Here is a 14,296-nt window from a genome sequence, read left to right on the forward strand (position 1 = left end):
CTAAAGCCAGTTTAAAATACAACTTATCTAGTACATCTACAAGAATAAAAGTATATTATTGTTGTTACCATACAACTGTTGTAAAAAAAAACCCTGCATGGACACTTATATACACTCACTCTTTTCTAATAAGATAAAATATGGATATAAACATGATGCTGTAAGGTACCAAGCTCCAAAAGCTATGGTCATCAGACATTTTCAGTTCAGGTTTCCCTTAGAGACAAAAAGCTTTGGTTATGTCCCCTTTAAACAATATTACAAATATAGAAAAACAATTGTATATCAGTCATTCAGCTATAGTTCTATATTTCCATAACTGACTAGAAAGCAAGGCTTTTAGGTATATAAAAGAGTGCAAATAGACACACTAAATGGGCCCCTGCTCTAACCCCCATTCCCCATTGTGTTCCAGTATAGGAGTCACTGCCCTAAAAGGTTCTCATGTAATATTGTCTTTTTAGAGTGCTGTACTGACTGACATTGCATTGAAAGTGGCAACAGAAAAATGACGGCTTACTGAAGGTCATTTTAGGGGTGAAAAAATAAGAAAGAAAGTGGGGGCAAAATAAATGACTATTTAGATGAGTGCAGGTCTGTTAGTGGTGACGTTTAAGAACAATGGTCCCTTTGAAAGTTTGCTAAGAGATAATATATGTAAATCTGTTTGCAAAACTGAGCAAAAAGGAAATAAAGGTTAAAAAAAAAGTTTTGCTTTCAGTTACGTCAGATGACGTGAATGAAAACCTCAAACACCACAGAGGTATCTGTTTCCAAGAAAGAAACGAAGAAGCATTTCATCTGAGGCTCTAACTGCAACATGACAGCTTCAATGTAATGCAAAGAGAGCCCAGAGACGACAATAAAGAAGGTACAGTCTCCTCTGTTCTAAATGATTATAATTTGGCACTGAACAGGTGACAGTAAGGGCTAGATCTGGGCACCCTGCAGATATAGTATAACTACACTTCCAGATGTACATCTCTGCTATAGTGTCTCTGATGATACAGTGCCCTAGTCTGACTTCATTTCTGTGGCTGCTTTTCAGTATAAAATTGATATGTGATATTAATTTGCATTTATTTCAACTGTGATTTTAATTTCAGCTTAAAAATCATCTGGGTAGATTTACCCTCTGCACATTAGTAGAATGTGAATTGAAGTAAATGTCTGACTTTTACTCAGCTACAGACAAGTCTATGCTAGTGCTGTCCAATATTTCAAAGCAGCAGGCAAATAATGAGATTTATCACATGTTCCTAGGTCAAATTGTTTTAAAATGAAATTTTCATGTATAAATGTCTGTGGAGCACAGATGTAGGCTGAAGGCCACACAACTGAATGACTGTGTATCCCACAGACCTCCAGACAGATAGCACCAATGTTTGTGATCCTTTATAAAATCCGGATGTACAGTAAGTAAAGTCACTGTGCTCTTATGTTGCCTATTTATATGGAGCACTAGTGCTTGGCCGCTGTGCCTGCAGCCCGATTATAGAGACTATAACAGAGCGACACAAGGGCAATTTTGTATTTAATATTCTAGCGCTTGCTAATAATCAATTTATCCATTTCTTGTCTGTCTATAGTATCTGCAGTGGTATCCACCTATCCTTTCAATCTTTATCTATTGATCTATTTATCCTTATCTACAACATTCAGTTTCTATACTTGTCTATCTACAGCATGTATCTACCTACATTTGCCTACCTGTCTTTATTTTCATCTGTGTCTTTTTTCAATATATAGTTTATATCTATGTATGTCTACATTATCTATCCATTGTCTACAGTATCTCTCTGTCTGTCGATCTACCTATCTATGCTCTTTTATTATAGAAAACAAATACTTACAATATATTAAGTATAGCTGCATAACAGAAAGGTGAATACATCATACATATTACATGCAAAAGTAACTAACACAGAAGGTAAAGAGAGACCTGCTCATTTAAGTTAAAATCTATACATCAATCTTGATGTATATCTACATTTGTCTTTCCTTAAGCTGGCCATACACGCACCGATAATATCGTACGAAACCTAGTTTCGTACGATATTCGGTGCGTGTATGGCAAATCGGTGAGTCGTCCGATATCGCAGGATGCTGCTGATATCGGTCGACTCACCGATCGGCCCGGTTAAAAGATTTTGATCGGGCGCCATAGAAGGCGCCTGAGCAAAATTTGCCGTCAAGGCTGAATCGGCAGAAGGTGGTAGAAATCCTATTGTTTCTACCTCCTTATCTGCCGTTTCAGTCCTGAACGGTTAGTGGCAGATTGTACGATCTTTCGTGCGACTGATGGTCGCACGAAAGATCTAAAATCGCCACGTGTGTGGCCACCTTTACATTTGTCTATCCACAAAAAAAATCTTTGCTATCTGCAGTATTTATTTTTGTCTATCTCCCTGTTTATCCATCCATCTACACTATCTCTCTATTATCCACCTTTTCTATCTACACTATGTTGTTTTCCAAGCTTTAAGGGTGTGCGTGATTGTTAAGGTCCCTGGTCTAGTTATTTTTTGAAAAAAACTTCTTTGCATGATAATATTATCATTATTATAATACATCATTGTAGAGATCAGTTAGTGATGGTAGCCCACTTGCTCAGTTTAATAACAATAAACTGGCATCCAAAGATTGCAATGTAACCATAATGCTAATGAAACAGTACCATAAAAATGGAAGTATGTTCACCTGGTGTATCTGCCCATGCTGAAAGAAATTCCCAGTAAGGGCAATGGCAAAAGGAAAGATTTGTCGCCACAGTAAATCTGCTCTACTTTAGAGGACAAAAAAGAAAAGAAAAGACTTTGCATAGCATAACAATTAAAACGTATTACTTGCAGCAACCTAGCTTAATCGTTGGAAAATGTGAAGGCAATTATATACAAATGTTCTGTAAAACATATTTACTGAATTAGCCATGTTTGCTCTTAGTGCCAATCCTGGGGCTGCTGCTGCCTAAAGCTAGAGCCCCCAACATTTTAGCACCCCCAAGTGACTTAGCCTTTCCTTCTCCTTTAACGTCAGAGCGGGTCAATGGGGGGTCATATCACTAGGGCAGAGAGCGCTATTGCGCTCTTAAATTACCAAAGGTGGCTTTGCCTATTCCTTGCCTCATGCAGGAACAGCTCTGGTTGCTCTAAAAGAGAAAACTATATGAAGGGATTCTCATTAGAACACAGTGACCAAGTTAAAGAAACAGTAACACCAAAAAATAAAAATGTTTTAAAGTAATCAAAATATAATGTACTGTTGCCCTGCACTGGTAAATGTTATGTGTTTGCTTCAGAAAGACTACTATAGTTTATATCAGTAATCCCCAACCAGTGGTTCACGAGCAACATGTTGCTCCCCAACCCCTTGGATGTTGCTCCCAGGGGCCTCGAAGCAGGTGCTTATTTTTGTTTCCTGGCTTGGAGGCAAGTTTTGGTTGCATTAAAAACCTGGCATAATGCCAAACAGAGCCTTCTGTAGGCTGCCAGTCCACATAGGGGCTACCAAATAGGCAATTATAGCTCTTATTTGCACCCCCAGGAACTTTTTCCATGCTTGTGTTGCTCCCCAACACTTTTTCCATTTGAATGTGGCTCACGAGTATAAAAGGTTGGTGATCCCTGGTTTATATAAATAAGCTACTGTGTAGCCACAGGGGCAGCCATTCAAACTGAAGGAATTTAGGCTAATTTGGTCATTTGGCCAAATTATAACGAATTATAACAACTGTTAAGGGCGCAGTCGGTTCAGGGGTCGCATCAACGAGCCAATGCGGACCCCAATCCGACTGAATCTTTTAGCCTGCCTGATCGATATCTGCCCAATTTCAGGCCACATATAGGACAGGCAGGACAGTCGTTGCTGCCCCTACACGGGCCGATAAGTTGCTGAATCGGTCCAAGGGACCAATATTGGCAGCTTAAATCGGCCTGTGTATGGTCACCTTAAGTTGCATAGATTCCTACTGTATATGTTATACTTTTATCTGCTTAGTAACCTGTGCCTTTTCTCCTTTTTTCAATTTAAATGGCTGCCCCATGGCTACACAGCAGGGTATTTATATAAGCTGTAGTAGTGTTTATGAAGAAAACACACAACTTTTACCAGTGCAGAGCAATAGTATATAATATATTAATTATTTTTATACACTTTCATTTTTTGGTGTTACTGTTTTAACGTGTATGGCCACCTTAAGAATCTGCGCTGATATAGGCAGGGAAAGGATGAAATTACTGCTTACTTACTGCTGGTGAGTCTGAGCACATGTTGTAAACCAAACTAGTTAGGGTCAACACAATTATCATTATTACGAAGCAGGAAATGGTATGTGTGTCTGTTTCTTAGTGTCATAAATAATATGATATGTATTTGAAATGTACATAGTTAATATAATGTGCATCTTATACTGGAGATATAGATCATAACTTCACATAAATGCAATGTAGCCACTTCTAAATCACATATATTTGTTTTTGTATTTTTTTTAGGCCATTGAAGTTAGTGAAAGCACATCTATACTCTATACACCATGACAGAAGAGTCCAATAGTTCTCATATGGTCTGCGATGTGTACAGAGACATGCACCCGTTTACTTACTTCTATTACCTAGTGTTCATGGTTGGATTTTTTGGAAGCTGCTTTGCGTTGTGGGCCTTTACTAGGAGTGACAGCAGTCAGAAGTGTACAAGCATATATCTCATCAACCTACTCATAGCAGACTTCCTGCTGACTCTTGCCTTGCCATTTAAAATTGTTGTAGACCTGGGCATTGCCACATGGAAACTGAAAATATTTCATTGCCAGGTGACAGCTGTTATCATATACATCAACATGTACTTATCCATTATCTTTCTGGGCTTTGTCAGTATGGACCGAAGCCTTCAAACAATCAACAGTTCCAGACTGTACCAAGTGCAAAAGAGGGGGTTTGCTAAGATGATATCTGCAGTTGTTTGGACATTAGTACTTTTTATAATGTTACCAAATATGCTGATACCTATTAACGATATCCCAGAAAGGGATATTGTTGGCTGCATTGACTTTAAGAAAGAAATTGGAAGGCACTGGCATGTTCTTTCAAACTTCATTAGCCTCGCAATATTTTTCAACTGCTCCTGTATTATTTTAATCTCCAATTTTCTTACCATAAAACGGCTTTACAGGCACAAGGACTGTGATGAATTTCTCAACATCAAACAAGCCTTGGTACAGATCCTGCTTGTGACAGCTGGATACGTGATCTGTTTTGTTCCCTACCATATTGTTCGCATCCCCTACACATTGAGCCAAAGCAACATTATAATGGACTGCAGCTTGAAGCAAGTACTTTTCTTTGCAAAAGAATCTACTCTCTTGCTCTCGGTTTCTAACTTGTGTTTTGACCCTATACTCTACTTTTACTTTTCTAAGACATTCAGAACTAAAATCACCAAGACATTTTCCATGAAAAAAGAGGTAACAGCTGTTTAACCTTATTCTCCGCTATCACTGTGAAACATATTGTAGCAGCCTCTACAACCTGTTTCTTTGAGGACCTACTTTAAGTCTAAGAAGTCAGATTTTTGGTCAAAGAATTGGCTTAGAATTAATTAAGCACCCTTTTAATTATTGCTGACTGTTGAAAATTACCTTTATTTAAACAACTTGGGGACCCATTTTTAGGTCCTGATCCAGATGATACCTGCTCTGTGGAATATTTTTTATCAAATAAATTTTATTACAATCACATCTTGCACTGGTGGTGTGAAATGTGCCATGTTAATAGTTAGCATAAGGTTTTAAATGAAATGTTTCACACATGAACACATTCTAATTCCTTGAACATTGTCTTGCCATGTAATAGAAAGTGATTTTTTTTTTATTTTTTCTACAAATCCTGTGAGTGCTGAGTACTTTGTTTCTTTACATGGTGGCTACCTTACCCGGCACCCAGGCATCTTTTTTTTGGTGGTGTGTGCCCTCTCCTTATTATGTTGTTTTATATATATAAATGCATTACAGGTTTGGGTTCGAATTACTTGAAAGCCATCTTCCATAGGTGGCTCAATTTTAATCATATTGTTCAAATGTTTTTAAATGATTTCCTTTTTCTCTGTAATAATAAAACAGTACCCTGTTCTTGATCCCAACTGAAGGACAAACAAGTCTGTTGGGTTTAATCAATGTTCAAATGATTTTTTAGTAGACTTAAAAGTATAGCGATCCAAATTACAGAAAGACCTCTTATCCAGAAAACCCCAGGTCCCCAGCATTCTGGATAACAGATCCCATGCTTAATGCTCAAATTAGTGCATATGTACGCAGAGGATTGCTCTGCACTTTTTGTGTTAGAGTATAATATTAACTAGTGGTGTGTCCGAGGAAATTTATATACTATCTTCCAAGTAGCTTTTGATATAAGCTGGTTGCATACAACAGCCAAACCTGCAGATAATGGGTTAATTAGCAGCATGTACTGGAGACAAATTTGCCAGTACAGGCCCACTTTACTGGATTGCATGGTTCAGGCAGGATAGTGATATATCAAAAGGATGATGATACTCTATACACACCTTAATGAGCATAGGTTGAAAGATTTTGCCATTATAGCTTGTTCACATCACTTTGAACACAATTACCACTGCATCAGGTGCAAGTGCATGAAAAGTAATTGTACCCCTTTAGGGTCCACGTACCTAGCAGTTGCCACTGGGGCAACAGTCATGTACTTAATGCCTGCCATAGACAAGGCTCTCCTGCATTTTGCGTCCCTGGTCAATCTCTAGGCTACTGGGAGGCATCCCAATGGGACATCCACGTGCCACCCACGACATGTGAAGAGAAGGCAGTGCCGCATTCAAAGTGAGGTACAGTCTTTTGACCTCCATTTAAGGAGTGTAAAGTGATGCATCTCAACACAAAACCCAGGGCAGGGTAAGGGGTTGTAGGGTGTACCCCAGTCAAGGCCCTCATGGCAGAAGGGGCCCCAGGATATACAAAGGTGCAAATAGTAGGAAGTGAAAGGGGGGCGTTGGCATTGCTGGCATGCATCAGCACATTCCCGTGTATGTAGCTGGCCAGTGGACAAATAACTGAGGCCCTGCTTAGTAGTCTGAGGTGACACAAATATTGATGATGACACTGTCCACAGGACAGCTTACAAAGCTAAAAAAACTGGGTGATTTCCAGCCTGTAAATCCCCAAGATTTACTGTCAGAGTGACTGACTTAAAGCAAAAAAAGAGGGAGACCAAAAACATTTATTTAAAGTAAATTAATGTAAAATTGATTTTAAACTGTGGCAGAAAACCGGGCAAGACTGTACTATCATGTACATTTAGCTCATACTGGAATCATGAAACATGAGCATCTGTTTTATACAAAAACCTGACAGGAATCCAGCTCAGCAGCATGTCAGCACGTGTTATCATCTGGCTTGCAGGTCTAATGGTTTAACACTGACAATTTGTTGTCTTTCAACCCTTTCATTTACAGCGGATCAAATTATTGTTGTCTTAAACTAGTGTCAAGTCGGTCAAGCACTACATGCAAGTACATGCAAGGTTTTGCAAATAAGACCCTTTGGATATTCAGTAACAAATGCGGAAGACTAAGAAAACCAACGCTTTCAAAAGTGCACAATGTTTAATATGATCAACATTTTGGGAAAGGGACAAATGTGGTTCTGGTTTTGCAAAACAATGTGGTTAGGCGCTGTTCTAGGAGGTTCAAGTTTTTACTAAAATACTGTATATACTTCCCATGTTTCTATACCGACTTACTGCAAGTAAAACAAGGGACTAACCAGAGAAATGGGGAAGTGTATTACATACTGTAAGGGGCAGATTTATAGAGCTTAATACATTAAAACTCACCCATGTTCTGTTGAATTTTTAAAAGTGTATTTATCAAATGGTGAGTTTCACCCATTGATAAATACTCGTCTAAAAATCCCTTAGGATTTAACAGAACATGGGTGAGTTTTTATGTATTGAGCTTTAAACTTACATTTTAATAAATCTGCACTTTATTGTCAAAGGAGCTCGTAGGTAGAAGGGAAAACGCTTTGTCTCTACAGCATGAGATTCTGTGGCTAACACATAAGGGATCCTAGCTTTGTCAATGCCCACAGATTTTCAATAAAATCCCATTGGAAAGATGATTGGAATGATGTTTTCTTTTATTAGGCAAAAAATTATTTTGGGGGTTGATTGTTTTGCTTCCAATAAGGGTTTATTATATCCTAGGACAAAGTACAAGGTACTGTTTTATTAGTACAGAGAAAAATTAAGTCATTTTTAAAAATCAGAATGTTTTTTTAACCGGTTTACTGCCAACGACCAATGGGATACGTCATGACAGAAAAAGGCTTTATCTGCCAACGACGTGTCTCATACGTCGTTTGCGGATAAAGGATTCTCTCTGCAGCGGCGGCAATCGTCGCAGGACCGACCTACAAGCAGCCGACCTCACACTGCATCTGCTGCTTGTTCCAGCGCCGACCCAGCGATCTGATCTTCAGGACAGGTAAGATGTTTTTTTCTTGCACTTACAGCACACAATTTAGCAGTTTTTATTTTTTTTTGTTTTTTTTCATTTTGCACACTTATATACACTAATATACACTCATATACACCCTTACACACTGTCACACAACTTTTACAGAATTACGGAAAGTAATTCCATAACTCCATTATAAGCAAATAATTCTAGTTTTCAAAAATGATTTGCTTTTTCTCTGAATTAATAAAACAATACCTTGTACTAGATCCCAGCTAAGATATAATTAATCCTTATTGGAGGCAAAACAAACCTATTGGGTTTATTTAATGTTTAATTGATTTTTAGCAGATTAAAGTTATGGAGATCCGAATTACGGAAAGATCCCTTATCAGGAAAACCCCAGGTCCCAAGCATTCTGGATAACAGGTCCCATACCTGTACTATATACACAAACACTTTCTTTTCATAATCATTTTTTGGGGTGCTTGGTGTCAAACAAGATTTAAAATACAAAGGGAGAGGGATAGAGACAGAGACATATAGAGACAGAGAGAGACTATAAACAGCTAGTGGTGCTAAGTGCAAACATGACAGATAACAGACAAAACAGATAACAGGATGTTATTCAGATACAGGAGGACAAGCTATTTTGAGTCTCATGGTATATATGCGGTGCATTCTCCTCTGCCAACATGATTCAAAATTTGAATATCACCAGTTGTCACTGAAGTAAATAAGAGGCTGCACAGTCAGATTCAGGTGATTCTACCCTGGATCAGAAATGTATGAGGGAATACACAATGTATGCCTTTTGAGGAGAGCTAACAAGAAATGGAAAAGAATGCGCAGGAAGAATTAAAGTCAGCTGCAAAAGATTTGCTAGACACGAAATATAATGAATCTGCACATTTTTCACATTAGTGCTAATACATAGTCAAGGCAAAGGGAGCACCCCAACTTCTGCATGTAAAGAGGCAGAGTACTGAGATGGGGTACTGGATCAGTGGTGTAACTAGGGGACCAGGGGCCCTGGAACAAAAACTGCACCCAGCCCCTCCCCCCAGCCTGCTTCCCCTTCTGAAGGCATAGTGTTTGCATGCTCTCACCTTGAAAAGTTGATTCATTGGTCTTTTTAATATTTTTGGTTTTTTTAATGACTTTGCTTTTTTTCAGCAGCTCTGCAGTTTGGAATTTCAGCAGCTATCTGGTTACTAGGATACAATTTACCCTAGCATCCAGGCCACAGTTTAAATGAGAGACTAAATGAAGTAGAGGGCCTGAATAGGAAGAAGAGCAATAAAAAGTAACAGTAAAAATAATATCTTACTTAACAGAGACAAACAAAGCAGGGGTTGAATATGTGGACACACATTTACATTTAAGAGACTGGCAAAGCTGTATCAAAAAGAAAGTAGGGTGAAGAATAGTGTTACAGCTGCAAATCTAGTGTCTGCCATAATAAATGCAACACTGAGCTAAAACCACAGCTTTATCCTGCTAGAGAGGGGAAAGTGTTCATTAAGCCCAGCTTCCTGTCTGCTCTTTAAGTACCAATATGATTAAGAGAAGGAATTTCCACATTTCTTACAACAAATCTAAAAACAAAATAATGATTCACTCTCCTAAACAAATGTTATTTGCTCAATAAATCTGTTGATCTGATCTGACCTGATATTATAGGATATTGCATTGTTTACCAGCAAGCATTAATGCTGGTAGTAGAACCCACAGAGGGCGGGTCTTAGAATGTAAGCTCTTGCGAGCAGGGCTACTGTCTCCTAAGAATATCCAATTGTAACTGTGAATCATTTGTGGAGATATCATGTTTGTCTGTATATGTTAACCACTGGCCTTGAGTTTTTTTGTGCTGCACTATATAATTAATAATGATTTAAATGGTGAAATCATAAAAAGTCTATACAGTCAATGGGAAGACAAGATTAATGTAATCTCCTACTAACTGGTCTCCAAAGCTCCCATCTCTCTGCCCTGCAATCAATCTTAAACTCTTCTGCCTGGATAATTCTGCTTTCTCCTAGTTCAGTCCCAAGTAAACTCTCTATCATGGCTGCCTCTTTAACCACTGATAGTGTACAAAACACTTTTAACTTTCAAAGCCCTTTACTACTGTACCCTCTATGTGGCGGCACCTCCTTCCTACTGTGTTTCATACCATTTAATCTGTGTATTTACACTTACTTTAGTATATTTATTAAAATATGTGTCTTCCCTGTGTGCACTTTTGTACATGGTAAGATTGTAGCCCTTTATAAAGGCATACATACATACACACAAAACTGATGGCCATAAAGGGCTGCATGTAACCGAGGGCCTCTCAGCCCTGTACAAAGGTATAACACATACATATACTGGCATATAACACATGCACCTATTGGCATATATTATTCACATATACAGGTACCATACAGGTACAGATCCATTATCTGGAAACCCGTTATCCAGAAATCTGTAAATTACAGGAATATCACCTCCCAAAAACCCCATTTTAATAGTATTGTAATACTAACCTTGTACTAACCTTACCCCAACTAAGATATAATGAATCCTTATTGAAAGTAAAAAAAATCCTATTGGGTTTAATTAATGTTTAAATGATTTTTTTAGTAGACTTACGGTATGGTGATCCAAATTACAGATTACAAGTCCCATACTTTTATTTCTCAGAAATTCAAGAATCTTTAGGACCTGGGGTTTTACAGATAAGGTATCTTTCTATAATTTGGATCCCCATACTTAAAAAAGAATTTAAACATTAAATAAACCCAAAAGTTTTGTTTTGACAGCATTATGGATATGCATCTTATGTACTATCAAGTACAAAGTACTGTTTTATTGTTTCAAAGAAAAATATCATTTTACAAAAATTTTAATTTTATTTAAATGGGCTCAATAGGAGATGTAATTCTGAGATAACAGGTTTCCGGATAAGGGATCCTGTATAAAAGTAAAAGTAAACATTCATGCTTAATTTTCAACCACAAATGACCAATAATTTCTGTTATTTATGGTGTTATATTTTTCACTCTTTAGCAGCCAACTAAATAGGTCAGGGTGTCAGCAGAGTATCTGGGTAATCTGGAGTAGCAGTAACAGTCAGGACTCTTACCAATCAGGATGATGCTGCAAGCATGGCTGATACTTTATTCACCTTACAACAAGAAGGAAACAGGAACATAACATCACATCCTGGAGACCCTTCCCAGAATGCACAGGTTCATAAAAACTTTATAAACACAAAACAGTATGTATACTGACACCTACTGACAGAACATAACAGTATAACACAGTATATTAGAGAGAAGGTTTTTGTTGCTAACTGACAGTGTACAAATAGTCTGGAAATGAAATGATGAATTGTACTTAATAGCTGTTGTTTAAAATGAGCTTAATATGAGCTTGCAAACCACTTAGATCACTTCCACACTTTTATCTCTGACTGAATGTACAGTAGTTATAAAACAGAGACCATCACTTCAAAACACAAATCAAACAGATTTTTTTTCAGATTGTGAATCCCCTTTATAAAAGGAATTAGTCTGTTTATTATAACTGTGGGAATATTTACAGGAAATCACAATAAATGAAAGTCTTAGCATCTCACTAAAGTCATGTTAATAACCTTTTGCGAAGGCTGAAGGCCTACAGACCTTTAGAAGAATGACATAAACATGTTCACATCTGAATTACTTTAAGGGCGATGACACAAGAGGAGATTAGTCACCCCCCCCCCTCCTCCTTCTAGTGTTGGTGACTAATCACTTCAAAGGCTTTTCTTACCAGTGAGAATGTAAATCGCAAGTACTAAGGAATGGGAGACTAAGGTACCACAGACCCTGTGGCCCCAGCCCCTCTGCTGCCCAGGCTCCCCGTGACTGTGGGGTCTGCTGTATATATAGGCAGGCCACTGCATGTGACCCTTGTATTTCTACCAAAGGTATTTTATAAAACCCCAATAGTCATGTTTTAGAAGAACAGTCCCACATTCAGCATTTAGATTCAGAAAGAATTACAATGAAGGCTGAACAGAATGTTGGAAAGTGGGTCTGATTTATAAGCTGAGCTAAATTGCAGCAGTGCAGTTGTCCATAGCTTTCAAAACCAACTGCTAATTGGATGCTTTGGGCAGCTGCAATTTTAAATGAATTTGTAAATTAGCCATTATATGCATTTCTTTCTAGGTGGGCTCCCATTGAGACCAAATGCCATCTCCATATTGACCTACATCTAACTTTGAAAAACAAAAAAACCTAACAACAATAATAAACAGGTTAAATATAATCATACAGTCATAAAGGAGTGCCGGATATAGCAACGGGGACTGAAAATGTTAGAAAGAAACACATTTCCAAAGGCCCACGTTTCATGTTACTGAAATAATACCACAGAATATTTAGGCTTTCTTGTCAGTGATTTAGATTGAAGTATCCCTAGCGAAAGTTTGTTTGCAGATAAGTGAAGAAATTCCAGAAGTCTGACATTTACAATGTATGCACAATAAAGACCAACAGAATGACTCACAATGAACCACTTGGCCTTGTACAAGCTGTTTATGTTTGAGAAAGTTGTATTGAAAATACAATGATAGAAAACCGCAGCCTGTCCAAATTGAGCTCTGTGAAGGCTCAATTTAATTTATAGAATCTTCTCTAAGGACACCTTAGCTGATATTGTGGACTCAGGCAACTGCCACTTTCTGTAAATATAACATTAGTAAGTTCAGTTATTGTTAGCATTTACATGACACCTGGGGAAATTACCCTGCATTCTCTGTTACTTGATTGGAGGTGATTTGTCCAGTGGCTGCCCCCATGGCTACACAGCAGCTTTGTTTATATAAACTATAGTAGTCTTTCTGAGGCAAGCACACCAGTTGCCCTAGTGCATTATATTCTAATTACTTTTATACACTTTCATTTTTTGGTGTTACTATTCCTTTAATTAATGAAGGCTTTTCATAGGAAATTTCAGATAGGCAGTAATAGAGAGTTGCCTTCAGTTCAACTGACTGAAAGTGGAAATCTGTGTTTTCTGACAAATTCTAAGTTGTATGTTCCTGCAGGTTTTACCTTTGATCTTGTATCACTGCATAGACCCTGCAAAACAACTCAAACGCTGAGATTTTGTTCTCCTTTATATTTTTATAAACTGAAATTTGAGTGTGACTCCCGTGCTGGAAGTGACATCACATATGTCACACACACTTCCGGAAGTGACATCACATGCAGGACTTTGGGAGGTTTCAGAAAAAACAGGAGAATGCTGCTGGGGTAAGGGAGACCGGGGGAGAGCCGCCACAACTGGGTAACTCCTAAACAAATAAGGGGGTTCAAAGCTTTGTTCACATTAGAAACAAGTTTACATTGGCATAAGTATAGAATCCCCCACACTTTAATAGTTCATAGTGTTGCTTTTAACTCTGTATATAAGTATATAACAACTTTGCACACTGCCTGGGATTCTAGTCAGTTTTTCAAAGCAGATTTGCTTTCATGTATGGTAGGAAGAAGAGGCACCTGTCTGCAATGATTGGGGGAGCATCATGCAGGTACCTCCCCTGCCTAGTACCCTTGTCATTGCCCTGTAATGGCATTGCACATGCACACATGTACACACGGGGGACATGGAGGGCACAGGGGCAAGGTGGCAAACTGGGTTGCCTAGGGCACTTGGTTGGCTTGACCCACCCCTGGTACATCTTGGGCAACAAAGGACATTTACTTCTTTGTTCTTAAGCCACTGAAGTTTTACTTTGTCTTTGAAATAATTGTGTAGGGGATCCATAGGGTTATGT

The 14,296-nt window shown here is 38.2% G+C and overlaps 1 protein-coding gene across 1 annotated transcript; it reads left to right on the forward strand.

Annotated features, from left to right (window-relative positions):
* The first annotated feature begins 757 nt into the window (after positions 1 to 757).
* On the forward strand, positions 758 to 5,731 carry gpr171 (G protein-coupled receptor 171). The gene is made up of 2 exons (XM_002943855.5): positions 758 to 871; positions 4,491 to 5,731. Exon 2 carries the CDS (start codon positions 4,532 to 4,534, stop codon positions 5,471 to 5,473), a length of 942 nt encoding a protein of 313 aa, XP_002943901.2. The 5' UTR covers positions 758 to 871; positions 4,491 to 4,531; the 3' UTR covers positions 5,474 to 5,731.
* The last annotated feature ends 8,565 nt before the right edge of the window (positions 5,732 to 14,296 follow it).

This window comes from Xenopus tropicalis, chromosome 5 (assembly GCF_000004195.4).
Source record: "Xenopus tropicalis strain Nigerian chromosome 5, UCB_Xtro_10.0, whole genome shotgun sequence".
Classification (NCBI taxonomy): Eukaryota; Metazoa; Chordata; class Amphibia; order Anura; family Pipidae; genus Xenopus; species Xenopus tropicalis.

Coding starts and splice junctions, on each gene's coding strand:
- gpr171 (XM_002943855.5), top strand. CDS start 4,532: ATGACAGAAGAGTCCAATAGTTCTCATATGGTCTGCGATGTGTACAGA.